The 18,720-nt window shown below is 41.6% G+C and overlaps 1 protein-coding gene across 1 annotated transcript in view; it reads left to right on the top strand.

The window, feature by feature from the left end:
- The first annotated feature begins 2,370 nt into the window (after nucleotides 1-2,370).
- Nucleotides 2,371-18,720, top strand: part of LOC128698164 (major facilitator superfamily domain-containing protein 6) — a 65,238-nt gene continuing 48,888 nt past the window's right edge. The window contains exons 1-4 of the mRNA XM_070098684.1: nucleotides 2,371-2,448; nucleotides 9,884-10,088; nucleotides 11,010-11,132; nucleotides 14,568-14,948. Coding sequence (XP_069954785.1) covers nucleotides 2,371-2,448; nucleotides 9,884-10,088; nucleotides 11,010-11,132; nucleotides 14,568-14,948 — 787 coding nt within the window. The remainder of the gene's footprint in view (nucleotides 2,449-9,883; nucleotides 10,089-11,009; nucleotides 11,133-14,567; nucleotides 14,949-18,720) is intronic.

Here is an 18,720-nt window from a genome sequence, read left to right as displayed (position 1 = left end):
TCTTTAATGTGGACGTTTCGCCATCCAGTGGCTTTATCGATACAAATTCTAGGACATAATTTGAAGGCAGTATAACTGTATACAGAAGATGAAGTAATCAGTCTCTCAGCCTTGGAGTTGGTGTGAAGAGCACCACAGTCGAAATCGATATATTCAGTTAAAGAGAGAAATAAAAAAGGGAATTAGAAAAGCAAAAAGAGATTATGAGGTTAAAGTTGCAAGAGAATCGAAGACTAACCCAAAAGGATTCTTTCAGGTACACAGAAGTAAGATCAGGGACAAGATAGGCCCACTTAAAAGTTCCTCGGGTCAGCTCACTGACAGTGATAAGGAAATGTGTAGAATTTTTAACACATACTTCCTCTCAGTTTTTACACAGGAGGATACCAGCGATATTCCAGTAATGATAAATTATGTAGAACAGGACGATAATAAACTGTGCACTATTAGGGTCACAAGTGACATGGTCCTTAGGCAAATAGATAAATTAAAACCTAACAAATCCCCAGGCCCTGATGAACTGTATGCAAGGGTTCTAAAGGAATGTAAAGAGGAGCTTAGCACACCTTTGGCTAATCTTTTCAACATATCACTACAAACTGGCATGGTGCCAGATAAGTGGAAAATGGCAAATGTGATACCTATTTTCAAAACAGGTGACAGGTCCTTAGCTTCGAACTATAGACCAATAAGCCTAACCTCCATAGTGGGAAAATTTATGGAATCAATAATTGCCGAGGCAGTTCGTAGCCACCTTGAAAAGCATAAATTAATCAACGAATCTCAGCATGGTTTTACAAAGGGGCGTTCCTGCCTTACGAATTTATTAACTTTTTTCACTAAGGTATTTGAGGAGGTAGATCATGGTAATGAATATGATATTGTGTATATGGACTTCAGTAAGGCTTTTGACAGGGTCCCACATCAGAGCCTATTGAGGAAAATTAAAGCACATGGAATAGGAGAAATTTTTTCCTGGATAGAGGCATGGTTGACAAATAGGCAGCAGAGAGTTTGCATAAATGGGGAGAAATCAGAGTGGGGAAGCGTCACGAGCGGTGTTCCACAGGGGTCAGTGTTGGGCCCCCTGCTGTTCACAATCTACATAAACGACATAGATGAGGGCATAAAGAGCGACATCGGCAAGTTTGCCGATGACACCAAAATAGGCCGTCGAATTCATTCTGACGAGGACATTCGAGCACTCCAGGAAGATTTGAATAGACTGATGCAGTGGTCGGAGAAGTGGCAGATGCAGTTTAATATAGACAAATGCAAAGTTCTAAATGTTGGACAGGACAATAACCATGCCACATATAAACTAAATAATGTAGATCTTAATATTACGGATTGCGAAAAAGATTTAGGAGTTCTGGTTAGCAGTAATCTGAAACCAAGACAACAGTGCATAAGTGTTCGCAATAAAGCTAATAGAATCCTTGGCTTCATATCAAGAAGCATAAATAATAGGAGTCCTCAGGTTGTTCTTCAACTCTATACATCCTTGGTTAGGCCTCATTTAGATTATGCTGCACAGTTTTGGTCACCGTATTACAGAATGGATATAAATTCTCTGGAAAATGTACAAAGGAGGATGACAAAGTTGATCCCATGTATCAGAAACCTTCCCTATGAGGATAGACTAAGGGCCCTGAAACTGCACTCTCTAGAAAGACGTAGAATTAGGGGGGATATGATTGAGGTGTATAAATGGAAGACAGGAATAAATAAAGGGGATGTAAATAGTGTGCTGAAAATATCTAGCCTAGACAGGACTCGCAGCAATGGTTTTAAGTTGGAAAAATTCAGATTCAGGAAGGATATAGGAAAGTACTGGTTTGGTAATAGAGTTGTGGATGAGTGGAACAAACTCCCAAGTACCGTTATAGAAGCCAGAACGTTGTGTAGCTTTAAAAATAGGTTGGATAAATACATGAGTAGATGTGGGTGGGTGTGAGTTAGACCTGATAGCTTGTGCTACCAGGTCGGTTGCCGTGTTCCTCCCTTAAGTCAATGTGACCTGACCTGACTAGGTTGGGTGCATTGGCTTAAGCCGGTAGGAGACTTGGACCTGCCTCGCATGGGCCAGTAGGCCTTCTGCAGTGTTCCATCGTTCTTATGTTCTTTTGTTCTTATATACCTCTGTAATCTTTTGACTACCGCCCACAGGATAGGTATGGGGTGCATAATAAAAATATTTAATTAAACCTGGAGTCAATGTGATCGGTCCATCAGTCTTGATTAATGGAAAAAATGCGAGTTACTCAGGTTTGATCCAAGGAAGGGAAGGGTACCTCCAATTCCTTGGATGAAGAGCCTTTCACCAGCATCAAAGCACCACCTTCCTTGAAGAGTGATGGATAAGGAAACATGGCTGGTATGGAGCTAGAAGTGCGTCGTGGGAAGTGCCTGGCACACCCAGGTAAACACCAGCGCCTGAGTAGGCAAGTACACAAGCCATTAATTTGACTCTCGGGGTACATACACCGAGAGGTGTGCATTTCAGGGTATGTACACCCAGACGTGTGTATCTTTCAGTGTATATGCACTGAAAGGAGTTTATCTCTCAGGGTACATAAACAAAGAGATGTGTGTATATCTCAGGGAAAATATACCAAAAGATGTGTATCTCTCAGGGTATATACACCAAGTTTTTTAATCATTGTATAAGGCTTTAAATTCTAGTGTTAAGTATTCACTTCAAATTGCAGTTTTATTATTATTATTATTATTATTATTATTATTATTATTATTATTATTATTATTATTATTATTATTATTATTGTTGTTGTTGTTGTTGTTGTTGTTGTTTTCACGGGGAATCGCTGAACAAATGAGGGTCCTTCAATGCCTGGGAATTGGAGGTAATAATGTTTGATCCAAAGAAAAGAAGGACAGCTTGAATCAAGAGCCCCTCACCGGCATCAAGGCATATCTCTCTTCATGCTTAAAAGAGATGGGACGTACAGAGACGACAACAAAGAAATGAGTTTGGTGAGCCGTTAACCAGACTAAAGGTCGACAATCTAAATGATTATTTTTTTTATGACCAAGACTCGAAATTTGGTTAATTGAAGAATTTCTGATGTAATCCTAACACCACAGGACTTTGAAAAAGCAATAAATGATATGCCCATGTACTCTGCCCCCGGCCCAAACTTGTGGAACTTCGTTTCATCAAGATCTGCAAGAAACCTCTTTCACGCGCCTCAAATATTCGACGGAGAAGGAGTATAAACACAGGGGTCATCCCACAGTCACTAAAAACATGAGATATAGCCTCACTCCACAAAGGTGGCAGTAAATCAGTTGCAAAGAATTACAGACCGATAGCACTAACGTCCCACATTATAAAAATCTTTGAAAGGGTTCCAAGAAGCAGGTTCGCCAACTACCTGGACACTCAACAATTGCACAACCTAGGTCACCATGGGTTTGAAGCAGGTCATTCCTGCCTTTCACAACTACTGGACCACTATGATATGGCCTTGAATGCACGGAAGGACAAACATAATGCAGATGTAGTATATACAGACTTTGCGGAAGCCTTCCACAAGTGTAACCATGGGGTAATAGCACACAAAATGCGTGATAAAGGAATAACAGGAAAAGTGGGTAAATGGATCTATAACTTCCTAATAATTGGAACACAAATAGTTACAGTAAACAGAGTAAAGTCAGGGCCGGCTACAGTGAAAAGCTCTGTTCCACAAGGCACAGTACTCGCTCCCATCCTGTCCCTCGTCCTCATATCTGACTTAACAGAAATGTAAGCCACAGCACCGTGTCCTCCTTTGCTGACGATACCAGAATTTGCATGACAGTGTTATCCACTGATAACACTGTAAATCTACAAGCAGACATTAACCAGGTCTTTAAATGTTCCTCAGAACACAACATGAAGTTCAATGAGGACTAATTTCAATTACTCCCCTGTGGAAAACTCGAAGAAATAAAAACTGGATCGGTGTATAAAACGAATTCCAATCACACAGTAGAGCGAAAAACTAATGTGAAGGACCTGGAAGTGATAATCTCAACGAATCTCAAAAAAACAATAATGTTTCTACCACATTTGCTAGGAAAATGATAAGATAATGAGAACCTTCAAAACTAGGGATGCCAAGTCTATAATGATTCTCTTGAAATCGCTTATTCTCTCTAGGCTGGAGTATTACTGTATACTAATGTCCCCTTTCAAGGCAGGCGAAATTTCAGACCTGGAGATTATACTGAGAACTTTCACTGCATGTATAAGCTCAATAAAGCACCTAAATTACTAGTAACGGTTGAAGTTCCTTGACCTGTAATCCTTGGAACGCAGGCGAGAAAAACACATGATAATATACATTTGGGAAATCCTTTTGGGACTAGTCACAAATCTGCATACAGATATCACTCCCTACGAAAGCAAAGGACTCGGCAGGCGGTGCAACATCCCTCAATGAAAAGGAGGAGTGTCATGAGTAAATAAGAGACAACACAATAAGTGTCAGGGGCCCAAGATTGTTTAACTTTCTCCCAGCGTACATAAGGTGGATTACCAATAGATAATTAGGTATCTTGAAAAGGGAGCTGGAAGCATCTAAAGTTAGTACTTGACGAGCCGGTTTGCGTGCGGCCGGCAGTAACAGCCTGGTTGATCAGACCCTGATCCACCGCGAGGCCTGGTCATGGGCCGGGCCGCGGGGGCGTTGACCCCTGGAACACCCTCCGGGTATGAGTCCTTCACACTCGAACCACAGACATTCCGAGTCTGGGGCCACAATCAAATGTTCCACTGCTTAGCCAAGCCAACCCTCACCTCCTGTCAACTATTTCACTATTCCTGGACTTATATTTATTTTTTTTTTTACGTGGAGCGACAAATCCACTTTTTACATTAAGTATAAATGGCGGTGTAGGCTTGAAACTCCTTCCGCTAATCACGAAATCATTAATGCCAGCCCACATCCCAGCTCACATCTTGCTCCTGCATCGACCCTAATAGCCATGTTTACCTTGCATTCTGTTCGTGTGCTTCTATCAAGCACAACACACCTTCGCTCACACTGTTTTCATATATCTTTCTTGTTGCTAAGATGTCTAAGTGCAGTTGAAGATAAAAAGAGTATTAGTGGAAATATTGATTCCGGGCCGTTCTAAGATTCTCTGTACCCTTCATATGCTTAAGCATCTTGTGTTTATAGTAAATCATATGCAGAATACAAAACTGTGAAAACACATTACCTCATAAAGAAGGATCACAGGTATCCTGAAGATGGCAGGTACGTGGAAATGGCAGTTATTTATACTTGGCAGTTATGCATATTTGACAGTTATGTGTACTTGACACTGAATGGAGGAATGTCTTAGTAAATAACCTGTAAAACAGCGTTTCTCAAGGGGTGGGCCGAGGACAGGTCACATGAAAATCATTTCTCATTGCATGTTTGACTCATTATCGATAGCCAATCACTAGGTAGGTCTAAGTGGAGGTAGTTGTCCAATACTTGTCTCAGTAATTATCAAGTAACACCAAACACCGTTTAGTGGTTGTTTACCATCCTGTCATAACAGCCTCGCCAGTCATCCCTTAATACTGTTTAAAGTTAATGCCTAATTAATTTAATATTGAGCAGTTAATTATAAGCTGTACCTAGATATATAGTTACTCTGAAACCACATGCAATTAAGAAAAATTTAACTAAAAGAAATAAAAAAGATCTACATAAAAGGTGGTATAAATTATTTAACATAGTGTATTTTTGAAGTTTTTGTATTAAAACTGTGATAGAAAAAAAATATAATTTAATTTATTTAATTCTTTGTCACTTCTGTCAATTTTAGTTTGGATTATACATAGTCAATGAACTGGTAAAATGAGAGATTTTTTGAAACTGCGGAGACGAACTATAAAAAAATGTCTCAATATAATTTATGGCGAGTTCTGACCATGAGACAAACCTAGGTGGTCCCTCATTATGATGAGACATACCTAGGTGGTCCCTCATTATGATGAGACATACCTAGGTGGTCCCTCATTATGATGAGACATACCTAGGTGGTCCCTCATTATGATGAGACATACCTAGGTGGTCCCTCATTATGATGAGACATACCTAGGTGGTCCCTCACTATGATGAGACATACCTAGGTGGCCCCTCACTATGATGAGACATACCTAGGTGGTCCCTCACTATGATGAGACATACCTAGGTGGTCCCTCACTATGATGAGACATACCTAGGTGGTCCCTCATTATGATGAGACATACCTAGGTGGTCCCTCATTATGATGAGACATACCTAGGTGGTCCCTCACTATGATGAGACATACCTACGTGGTCCCTCATTATGATGAGACATACCTAGGTGGTCCCTCATTATGATGAGACATACCTAGGTGGTCCCTCACTATGATGAGACATACCTAGGTGGTCCCTCATTATGATGAGACAAACCTAGGTGGTCCCTCATTATGATGAGACATACCTAGGTGGTCCCTCACTATGATGAGGCATACCTAGGTGGTCCCTCATTATGATGAGACAAACCTAGGTGGTCCCTCATTATGATGAGACATACCTAGGTGGTCCCTCACTATCATGAGACATACCTAGGTGGTCCCTCACTATGATGAGACATACCTAGGTGGTCCCTCATTATGATGAGACATACCTAGGTGGTCCCTCATTATGATGAGACATACCTAGGTGGTCCCTCACTATGATGAGACATACCTAGGTGGTCCCTCATTATGATGAGACATACCTAGGTGGTCCCTCATTATGATGAGACATACCTAGGTGGTCCCTCATTATGATGAGACATACCTAGGTGGTCCCTCACTATGATGAGACATACCTAGGTGGTCCCTCATTATGATGAGACATACCTAGGTGGTCCCTCACTATGATGAGACATACCTAGGTGGTCCCTCATTATGATGAGACATACCTAGGTGGTCCCTCACTATGATGAGACGTGCCTAGGTGGTCCCTCACTATGATGAGACATACCTAGGTGGTCCCTCACCATGATGAGACATACCTAGGCGGCCCCTCACTATGATGAGACATACCTAGGTGGTCCCTCACTATGATGAGACATATCTAGGTGGTCCCTCACTATGATGAGACATACCTAGGTGGTCCCTCACTATGATGAGACATACCTAGGTGGTCCCTCACTATGATGAGACATACCTAGGTGGTCCCTAACTATGATGAGACATACCTAGGTGCTCCCTCACCATGATGAGACATACCTAGGCGGTCCCTCACTATGATGAGACATACCTAGGTGGTCCCTCACTATGATGAGACATACCTAGGTGGTCCCTCACTATGATGAGACATACCTAGGTGGTCCCTCACTATGATGAGACATACCTAGGTGGTCCCTCACTATGATGAGACATACCTAGGTGGTCCCTCACTATGATGAGACATACCTAGGTGGTCCCTCACTATGATGAGACATACCTAGGTGGTCCCTCACCATGATGAGACATACCTAGGTGGTCCCTCACTATGATGAGACATACCTAGGTGGTCCCTCACTATGATGAGACATACCTAGGTGGTCCCTCACCATGATGAGACATACCTAGGTGGTCCCTCACTATGATGAGACATACCTAGGTGGTCCCTCACTATGATGAGACATATCTAGGTGGTCCCTCACTATGATGAGACATACCTAGGTGGTCCCTCACTATGATGAGACATACCTAGGTGGTCCCTCACCATGATGAGACATACCTAGTGGTCCCTCACTATGATGAGACATACCTAGGTGGTCCCTCACCATGATGAGACATACCTAGGTGGTCCCTCACTATGATGAAACATACCTAGGTGGTCCCTCACTATGATGAGACATACCGAGGTGGCCCCTTACCATGATGAGACATACCTAAGTGGTCCCTCACTATGATGAGAAATACCTAGGTGGTCCCTTACCATGATGAGACATACCTAAGTGGTCCCTCACTGTAATGAGAAATACCTAGGTGGTCCCTTACCATGATGAGACATACCTAAGTGGTCCCTCACTATGATGAGAAATACCTAGGTGGTCCCTTACCATGATGAGACATACCTAAGTGGTCTCTCACACACTATGATGAGAAATACCTAGGTGGTCCCTTACCATGATGAGACATACCTAGGAGGTCCCTCATTATGATGAGACATACCTAGGTGGTCCCTTACCACGATGAGACATACCTAGGTGGTCCCTCACTATGATGAGACATACCTAGGTGGTCCCTCATTATGATGAGACATACCTAGGTGGTCCCTTACCATGATGAGACATACCTAAGTGGTCCCTCACTATGATGAGAAATACCTAGGTGGTCCCTTACCATGATGAGACATACCTAGGTGGTCCCTTACCATGATGAGACATACCTAGGTGGTCCCTTACCATGATGAGACATACCTAGGTGGTCCCTCACTATGATGAGACATACCTAGGTGGTCCCTTACCATGATGAGACATACCTAGGTGGTCCCTTACCATGATGAGACATACCTAGGTGGTCCCTTACCATGATGAGACATACCTAGGTGGTCCCTTACCATGATGAGACATACCTAGGTGGTCCCTCACTATGATGAGACATACCTAGGTGGTCCCTTACCATGATGAGACATACCTAGGTGGTCCCTTACCATGATGAGACATACCTAGGTGGTCCCTTACCATGATGAGACATACCTAGGTGGTCCCTTACCATGATGAGACATACCTAGGTGGTCCCTCACTATGATGAGACATACCTAGGTGGTCCCTTACCATGATGAGACATACCTAGGTGGTCCCTTACCATGATGAGACATACCTAGGTGGTCCCTTACCATGATGAGACATACCTAGGTGGTCCCTCACTATGATGAGACATACCTAGGTGGTCCTTTACCATGATGAGACATACCTAGGTGGTCCCTTTCCGTGATGAGACATACCTAGGTGGTCCCTTACCATGATGAGACATACCTAGTTGGTCCCTCATTACGATGTTTTGATTTTAAATTCAAAATAACATTTATATAACTTCCTTTAAAACTATATCTTCTTTGTGATTTAACTTTAAAGACAAAATAAAAATGTATTAATGAACTGAAAATTATTCGGTACGAGTCATGGTGTCTTTTTTTTCATGAGGGCGGTGCCTCCTAACTTGAGAACCTGGCTACGTCACTGAGTAGAACTTATATTCATAATATCTTTGCATAATGGAAAAGGGAACAAGAGAAAATGTAAGAGTTGTTGAGGCATACAGCAGACTTTTTTGCAAAAAAAAAAAAAATGAAAGTTACAGGAAATGCAGTAGGCTTTCAGAGGAACATGATGTATGCAGCATGGAACAAGAAACATGTCCCAGCAATGTATAATGTGCGCATTATGCATAAATAAGTGAAGAAATTATAAGACAGTATACTGACATGAACGGTATAATTCGGGAATGAAAGAGAGGTTATTGAGGTAATGTGATCCTTTAGAAAGGATAGAGCAAGATAGGATGATCGTAATACTAAATCTGTAGGGAATGGAAAAAGGTGTAGGTAACGTCCTTAGAAGGTTGTGAAAGCTTTTAAAGAGGTTGGGTATAAAACAAGCAGCAGGCATATATGAGCGTGCTAAGTCGGAGTAGAAACAAGTTTATTTTGAGATATAACACGATGTTAAAGTGTTGTTGTGGAGGTAAGATGTGCACTTTGAAAGACCTTACCAGGATTTATATATTTTATTATCGGTGAGGAAATCACCGATGGCGTTTTTATTAGTTTTAAACATATATAGCGAATTATTATTTTAAATTTTATTTAATATACTAACTCATTAAATGTGAGGCCTTATGGATTAGTTTTGATATTCTCAGTCTCTGGTAGCCTCAGGAGTGTGGTCATAATGACCGAGTTATATCTATGTTATACATCACACACAAACTTTCCACTTTTCATCTCCTCCACTTAGATGCGCACTCAAGAGGTGTGGGTGAGACGGGTCGGGAGTGGAGCACCTGGCTGAAGAAGGAGCTGACGTGGAAGAGAGAACTAGTGCTTATCAAGGTTATCCAGTTCCTGTACTCTGGAGGCGAGTCCTTGGTGCTTGTGTGCTGCCATGTTGTCAGTATTCCCGCGATCTTCTGTCGCCGGTTTATTATTTTCATTCTGTCATTGTTGGCAACATCCTGGTATGGTGCCATTGTTGGCAACATCCTGGTATGGTGCCATTGTTGGCAACATCCTGGCATGGTGCCATTGTTAGGAACATCCTAGCATGGTGCCATTGTTGAAAACGCTCTTGTTCCGCATATAATAAGTAAATTAAGAAGTATTGCATGACTCTTGACAATGATCCAGGAAGGACCGAAACGCCTACTTTCCGATTCCAGTTTGAGTTAGCTGTCAATGGTACCGACAGAGATATTAATAATTTAATACAGTAATAATAATAATATCTTTATTTCTACAAGTACGTGTACAGGCTAGCTGACATCAGTGACATACTACTACATAGAAAGCCCCTTGTTTTGCATAGCATTTCGTGCAAATTAGGTCAGTTTTGTCCCAGGATGTGACCCACACCAGTCGACTAACTCCCAGGTACCCATTTTTACTGATGGGAGAACATAGACAACCGGTGTAAGGAAGCGCTCAATGTTTCTATCCTTGCCGGGAATCGAACCCAGACATCAACATGTGAGACGAGAGCTTTGCCACCAGGCCACGGGCCTGGTGCAACGTCTCGTATAAAGATACCAAGATGTTGTAGTATATGTGTCTTATCTATTATCTCGTCGACATTATGAAGCTTTGATGTAAATAAATTTGTATTGTGATTTAGTATGTACTGTCGTGTACAGTTTATTATCTGTATTATCACTACATACCCATGATTTAGGCGGTAGTCCAAAAATTACAGAGGTTCATAATGGGTCCGGGTGGCTGGGCCACAAAGTTTCGATAGCTAAGCAAGTTACAGTGGTAATGAACTATTTACAAACGTACACAGGTACGTCGTCCTTCTTGCCTTACTTGACGCTGCACATGCAACAGCTGGGCCTCAGTGTCATGGAGATCGCCACTATATACACCGTCCTCCCCGTCGCCTCCATTCTGGGCCCGCCCATCTCAGGTAATTTACTAATAATTATTATTATTCTTATTTTAAAGCACTAAACCCGCAGAGGTCATACAGTTCTCGGTAAATTTCAGGTAAACAGGTTTCCCTGCTAAATGGTTTCCCTGCTTCCCTTCATAAATACAGTATTACATTGTTCACACTAATAGCATTTCAACTCCTAAGAATCCCTTTCAGCCGCTCTCCGTTCAAACACACTCACATACGCCTTCTGGATGCTCATGCTCCTTGCCTTATCTTATTTTATCATCTTCTATACCATCGTAAGACAACCCCTGCCTCGACAACAACTCTCTTTCCCTTCATCTGAATCATACCTTTTGTATCCCCACACTGTCTTCGAGTTTCTATGTTCGGAATTCTTTACACCACACATTCCTCTTAAACATGTCTATCCCTAACATTCATTTATGTGTTGGTATCGATATTCTCTTGTGTATTTCCCTTTCGCCTCTATAGGTAAACGTTTCTTTCCATAGATCCCTCGCTTTCAATAATCCATTTATACTATTTTCTCTTCGTCTATTCTATGACTGACCACGTCTTCCACAGACCCATCTTCGACACATCCACTCTAGATACATTCATTTCATCTATACAGCTCTTTCCAATTTGATATTCATTCATTGCCTAAACGTTTCGCTACTCTCATCACCTTGCTGTATTCTATGTCCACTTGCAATTACCTTGTTTTACACATTCTTCCAAACTCTTGCACCAACCTTTTGCAATTTCTTTGTCATCGACAAAGTAACTGTGACAACTCATACTTCGTATCAGGTTCATTATCTTTTAATCCCACACTTCTTTCTTACACTCTAGCATTCATTTATTTTACAGCTTCATCCATGAATATATTAAACAACCATGATGGCATCACAAATAGCTGTCTAAGGCTTGTTTTTAGTGGAAACTAGCTCCCCTCTCTCTTACATACCCTAACCTGAGCCTCATTCTCTGCATAAATCTTTACTGATTTTAGTAGTCTATCACCTATTCCATATATAAGCAACATCTGTCACATGCTTTCCTGTCAATCTTATCACATAACTTTCCTAAATTCATAAATGCGACAAAAAGTGCCTTACTCTTATTGAAATATTTTTCATTTATATCCTTCAATGTGAACAGGTGGGTAACATATCTCTACAGTTCACAAATCCTCCTTTTTCCTCTGCACTCCTATTTTTTTATATTACCCCTAATTCTTTAAATAATTATGTGTTTAAGTCGCTACGCGATCCGAGAAAGGTATTATTAGGAACACGGGTATACACTAAGAAAGGTTCTGTTATATCTGGCCGTAAATCAAGTCTCCAGACAAGGAACAAACATCGAAAAAGAAATAAAGGCAAAAAGCAAACACAATGGGTAGTTTTTGTTTACCCGTATATTCCCTTCACCAGTATTTACAATATACAAGTGGTTCTGTCACTGCAACTGACTTTCACCTCATACAAAACAGACATGTGTATTCAGCCAGCTAGAGAATCTGACTCCTACCTGGGATGCAAATATAACGTCAGCTGGGCTAGAGTCAACCCCCTCATTCAGTTGGTTGACGTATAAACACAACAGTGAATTATTGTTGCTGGGGGGGGGGAGACCCTTACAGCCACTCCGACCTAATTGCTAGTTAGCCGACAGAGAGGAAATGCAAAAAGTGGTTGTGTGGTGAACGCCAATTAAATTGTAACGTTGAAGATTGAGACACTTAAGTAACATATGGGAATCTTTACTGAGGAAACGTTTCGCCACACATTGGCTTCATCAGTCCAATACAAAGCAGAAAGGTGTAAAGAGAGGAGGAGTTTGAGGTAATTAGTCCCTCAGCCTGGAACATAGAGCCGTAGACGTGGCTTATATACTGTAGTCAGGTGAAGCGAAGCAGGAGGAGGCGGGATCATAGTGGTATCATCCACTAGTCAAAGTAGGCCTTCGTCCAAAGGTTGGACAAGTTTTGAAGAATTCTTTGTATCAAGATCCCACGATGATGCAGTGTCTGACAGTTGGTTTTCAAAACCATTCATCACAAATTGTAACATACACGGCGCATGTGCCATGCAAAGAGTACATAACCTTTATTCGGCGCATGTACACACCCTCATTGAAAGGCTATCTCCCCCAACCAGTGAACCAGGTGCTAAGGGTTAACGATGGGGCCCCGTCGTTCAATCAGTACCCAGGTTCCAGCCAATGAGAAAATGGTTTTGGCAATTGCAGAGGTGTTGTGGGTATCACACACCTGTCTGCCCTTGTAATTCCCATTCTAGAGCTGGTTAAAGCACGGTCTGCTCTCTAGTGGCTTCTATTCTGCCTTGCTTACCGTGGAGTGCACCAATACCTATTGTTGTACATAGTGTATATAGTGTACATAATTCTGTTCTTACTTGGTGAAGGATAATATAAGTCATAAGTTTTTCTGCTGTGTTTATTTTGCTCCCTTTACACCCAGGATAACAGGCCTTTGGACTCCTGGGTTGTAATAGCGCACGTCACAGGTAGCCCCGTATACCATAACTCCAGCCCCATGTACCTGAATATACGCAAGAGTTAGTTTACTATCTTCTTTATACACCCCATTCTCACACTGTCAGCGGTCGACAAGGAATACAAAGAAATACAAAGGTTTATACTGGGTTAAGAAACCTGGCCCCAAAGTTTTGCTAGCTAAGTTAGTGGTTTACCTGGAGTAATGCACTATTTACAAATTAATGCTCTGGTAGCAATTGTAATGAGTTATTCATATAGACATGAATTCATTAACAAAAATATTACAATGTAGCTTATATGCGATTATGAATTATTTATATTATCTAGTCTGAGTGACTCGTGAAATCGTGATGACACGATTGTAAACATTTGACTATACGGAGGACTCGAAGCCATGGCAAGCCAGTCCTGAAACTAGCAGGCCAGTGTGCTAGCTGGATGAACCTTGTTAAGCTAGCATCGTACAGTGGATAACACACTGACCTGCTAATTATTATAAGACTAGCTTGTCATGGGTTCAAGCCCTGTTTGGTTTAGCGCTTCTTTTTGATTATAATAATAATCAAGCCCTGTGTGCGAGGAGATATAATACCCAACATTTCAGCAAAGTGTGGCTGAATTTAAACAAGTTTAAGTAGTTAAGAGTTATTTACATTAAGCAAAGTCGGGGTATTTTTTCCAGGATGGCTGACAACATACTACTATACTGTCGATAAAAAAATAAATTTCTTGATCATTTGTGTGAGCTGTGCCCGAATTCATGTTTTTTTTTCCCCACTCCAGTACCTAATGATGCAGGGTTTCATAAGTTTTTTTTTTCTTGGTTATGTCTACATTAGCTGGTATTGTAAAATCCTGGAGGTGGTAATTAACATGGTGCTGACAGTGATCTTGTTTGTTTAAGGTCTGGTGGCTGACTGATCTTGTTTATTTAAGGTCTGGTGGCTGACAGGTGTGGGAGGTTTAAGGCGGTGGTGGTACTCAACATGGTGCTGACAGTGATCTTGCACTGTCTCTTGTTGTACGTACCGGCACGACTCTCACCCACCTTGAAGATGTCTTGTGGGCCTCAAGGTCATGTCCTCACCTGGTCCTCCTGCCTCGCTTGTCACCAACACCTCAACAGCACCCAACAACAACTTACTTTCCAGGTCATCTCTAATTTAACTGTCCGCAATTTAACATTTTGTGCCCTATCATTGTCTACAACTGGGAACCACGATAATATCACCGAATATGAGAATGCACCAAGTTCAGATTTTGTCCCAAAGATCGAGTTCATTGCTCATAAGAACATACGAAAGAAGGAACACCGCAGTAGGCCTACTGGGCCATGCGGAGCAGGTCCATGTCAACCTCCGGCTTAGACCAATGGCCCACCCAGTCAGGTCACCTCCTCTTAAGGAAGAAGCACGGCATATGACCCAGTAGCATCAGCTAGTCAGGTCCAACTCACACTCACCCACACCCACTCATGCATTTATCTAACCTATTTTTAAAACTACACAACGTCTTAGCTTCTATAACGGTACTCGGGAGTTTGCTCCAATCATCCACAACTCTATTACCAAACCAGTGCTTTCCTACATCCTTCCTGTTACTACTTTGATGTCGTAACTTAAATAAAATGGTCCTGGCTCCTAAAGGCTGTTCACACTGCTGTCTAGGGGTTATAAAATTACTCTGAAAAAGACAGCAAACCTTGGGCCAGCATGTACTCATATATTAAACAATATTAATTATTATTAGGAAGGAAGGACAAAAACTCACTTACATAAAAATATATCTATATTAATAGTAACTTATATACAACTTATAACTACTACAAAAAACCACCACACTCCAGTTCACATTAACTCACTAGCACACTGCTACTGATGAGTTAAACAAAAGAAGTGAACATTTATGAACAGGGAGGCTGAATGACACTTTCTGCAAGCTACATAGCCTACAGTGGAAACGTTAGTCTCCGAAACACAAGCCCCTGCATACTAGGGCTTTACCTATAAACATGAGAGCATTCAAACACAAACACCTATGGTATACACTAAAAAACTTACCAAAATTACCTACTCAAACTACCGCCAAATATTACGTTTGCCATTTTCCACTTATCTGGCATTATGCCAGTTTGTAGTGATATGTTGAAAAGATTAGCAAAAGGTTTACTAAGTTCCTCTTTACATTCCTTTAACACCCTTGCAAACAATTCGTCATGGCCTGGGGATCTGTTAGGTTTTAATTTCTTTATTTGTCTGAGAACCATGTCACTAGTTACCGCAAAATAGAGCGAAACACCAACGTCAAAGACCTGGGAGTGATTATGTCGGAGGATCTCACCTTCAAGGACCATAACATTGTATCAATCGCATCTGCTAGAAAAATGACAGGATGGATAATGAGAACCTTCAAAACTAGGGAGGCCAAGCCCATGATGACACTCTTCAGGTCACTTGTTCTATCTAGGCTGGAATATTGCTGCACTCTAACAGCACCTTTCAAGGCAGGTGAAATTGCCGACCTAGAAAATGTACAGAGAACTTTCACGGCGCGCATAACGGAGATAAAACACCTCAATTACTGGGAGCGCTTGAGGTTTCTAAACCTGTATTCCCTGGAACGCAGGAGGGAGAGATACATGATTATATACACCTGGAAAATCCTAGAGGGACTAGTACCGAACTTGCACACGAAAATCACTCACTACGAAAGCAAAAGACTTGGCAGACGATGCACCATCCCCCCAATGAAAAGCAGGGGTGTCACTAGCACGTTAAGAGACCATACAATAAGTGTCAGGGGCCCGAGACTGTTCAACTGCCTCCCAGCACACATAAGGGGGATTACCAACAGATCCCTGGCAGTCTTCAAGCTGGCACTGGACAAGCACCTAAAGTCAGTTCCTGATCAGCCGGGCTGTGGCTCGTACGTTGGTTTGCGTGCAGCCAGCAGCAACAGCCTGGTTGATCAGGCGCTGATCCACCAGGAGGCCTGGTCACAGACCGGGCCGCGGGGGCGTTGACCCCCGAAACTCTCTCCAGGTAAACTCCAGGTAATCGTGCATAGTTTATTAACGTCCTGTTCTACATAATCTATTATTTCAGGAATATCGCTAGTATTTTCCTGGGTGTAATAAAGTTGGTAGAATTACCGACAATATGTAAAGTAAAAGGACACAAGTGCAACTAATGTGAGATTTTATTGTGGCAACGTTTCGCTCTCCAGGAGCTTTGTCAAGCCGATACCGTATCGGCTTGACAAAGCTCCTGGAGAGCGAAACGTTGCCACAATAAAATGTCACATTAGTTGCACTTGTGTCCTTTTACTTTACATTTTCCTGGGTGAAAACTGAGAGGAAGTAGGTATTGAGAATTTCACACATAGCCTTATCACTGTCAGTGATCTGACCAGAGTTACTCTTAAGTGGGCCTATCTTGTCCCTAATCTTACTTCTGTATACCTGAAAGAACTCTTTTGGGTTAGTCTTCGAATCCCTTGCGACCTTAGCCTCATAATTCCTTTTTGCTTTTCATATTCCTTTTTTTCTCTCTTTAATTGAATATATTGATTTCTTAACTTCCCATCCCCTCTTTTGGTATACGTAAATATGCCTCTCTTTTGACAAATGAGATGTTTTAATCTATTGTTCATCCATTTGGGATCCTTTTTGTTACATCTAATTTCCCTACTCGGAAAAAAAGTTGTCTGGGCATCTAGGACTATGCTCTGAAAAAGGTCATATTGGCAACCAACACCACCAACCTGACCCATAGTCAGGTCATCCCAATTTAGCCCACTCAGGTAATTTCTCAGTGCCATGAAATCGGCCAAGTAGAAGTGTGGGACAGAGACTTGATTTCAGTTATCTGGATAATTCCATGATATATTGAAACTAAGTGATTTGTGATTGCTTTCCCCAAGCTCATCATTAACCTCAAGATTATTAGTTAGTGATTCTTTGTTGACAAGAACCAAGTCAAGCAGGTTGTTTCCTCTAGTTGGCTCTGTCACAAACTGTTTTAAAAAGCAATCCTGAACCTTATCAACAAAGTCACTAGATTCAAGATTTCCTGTCACATTGTTCTAATCAATTTGTCTAAAGTTAAAATATCTTATTAACACAACATTTTCATGTCTAGATGCCTTATGAATTTCATACCATAGCAGCTTACTGCACTCTCCATCAAGGTGTGGGGGCCTATAAATCACACCCAAAATTAACTTTTCACGACCCTCGAGAAACTGTAGCCTAACAGATTCTGTGTCTTCTGTTCCTAATATTATATATTGTCTAACAACAATTTAAATTATGTCTGACATACATCACCACTCCACCACCCTTGCTGTTGACCCTATCAGTGTGGAATAGTTTATAACCCTGTATGTTGCATTCAGAAGGCATTTCTCTATCTTTCAAGTTGAACCAGGTCTCTGTTATAACAATAATATCTATATTACCTGCACTTACAAGTAATCTTAGCTCATCTATCTTATTTCTTAGACTCCTACTATTTGTATAGTAAACCTTAAGGGAGCTAGTCACTCGTTGCCCTCTACTATCTCTCTTTGTTGATCAGCTGCTTTGCCTTTACTAGCAACTTTATTTTGAATATTGTCTTTTAAACATATCCCTGAGGTATCCTGGTTATATCTGCTGTTTTCAACCCTAGTACTGCAGCCTTTTCGTTTCCCCACAGACACCCATGCCTCTATAATCTATCAGTTTAAAGTCCTAGACAAGTTATCAATGACCCCCTCAATTGAATTGGCTAATGCAACCACTCCAACCCCAGAGAGATGAACCCCATCCCTTGCATGCATATCACATTTACCATAGAATGTCCCAGTTATCAATGAATGGGATTGCAAGTTCCTTGCAGTACCTGTCTAGCCAGCAATTTATACCAATTGCCCTTGACATCCATTCATTGCCCACTCCCCTTCTTGGCAAGATGCTACATATGATTGGGATCCCTCCCTTAGACCTGACTACATCTATGGCTGACCTGTACTTATCCAGCAGCTCCTGTCTCCTGCCCTTCCCAATGTCATTTCCACCAGCATTAAGACAGATAATGGGCTTATTCCC

Source organism: Cherax quadricarinatus, chromosome 63, assembly GCF_038502225.1.
Source record: "Cherax quadricarinatus isolate ZL_2023a chromosome 63, ASM3850222v1, whole genome shotgun sequence".
In the NCBI taxonomy this organism is placed as follows: domain Eukaryota; kingdom Metazoa; phylum Arthropoda; class Malacostraca; order Decapoda; family Parastacidae; genus Cherax; species Cherax quadricarinatus.
Note: the sequence above shows the minus strand (reverse complement) of the source record. Positions and strands in the feature narration are given on the sequence as shown.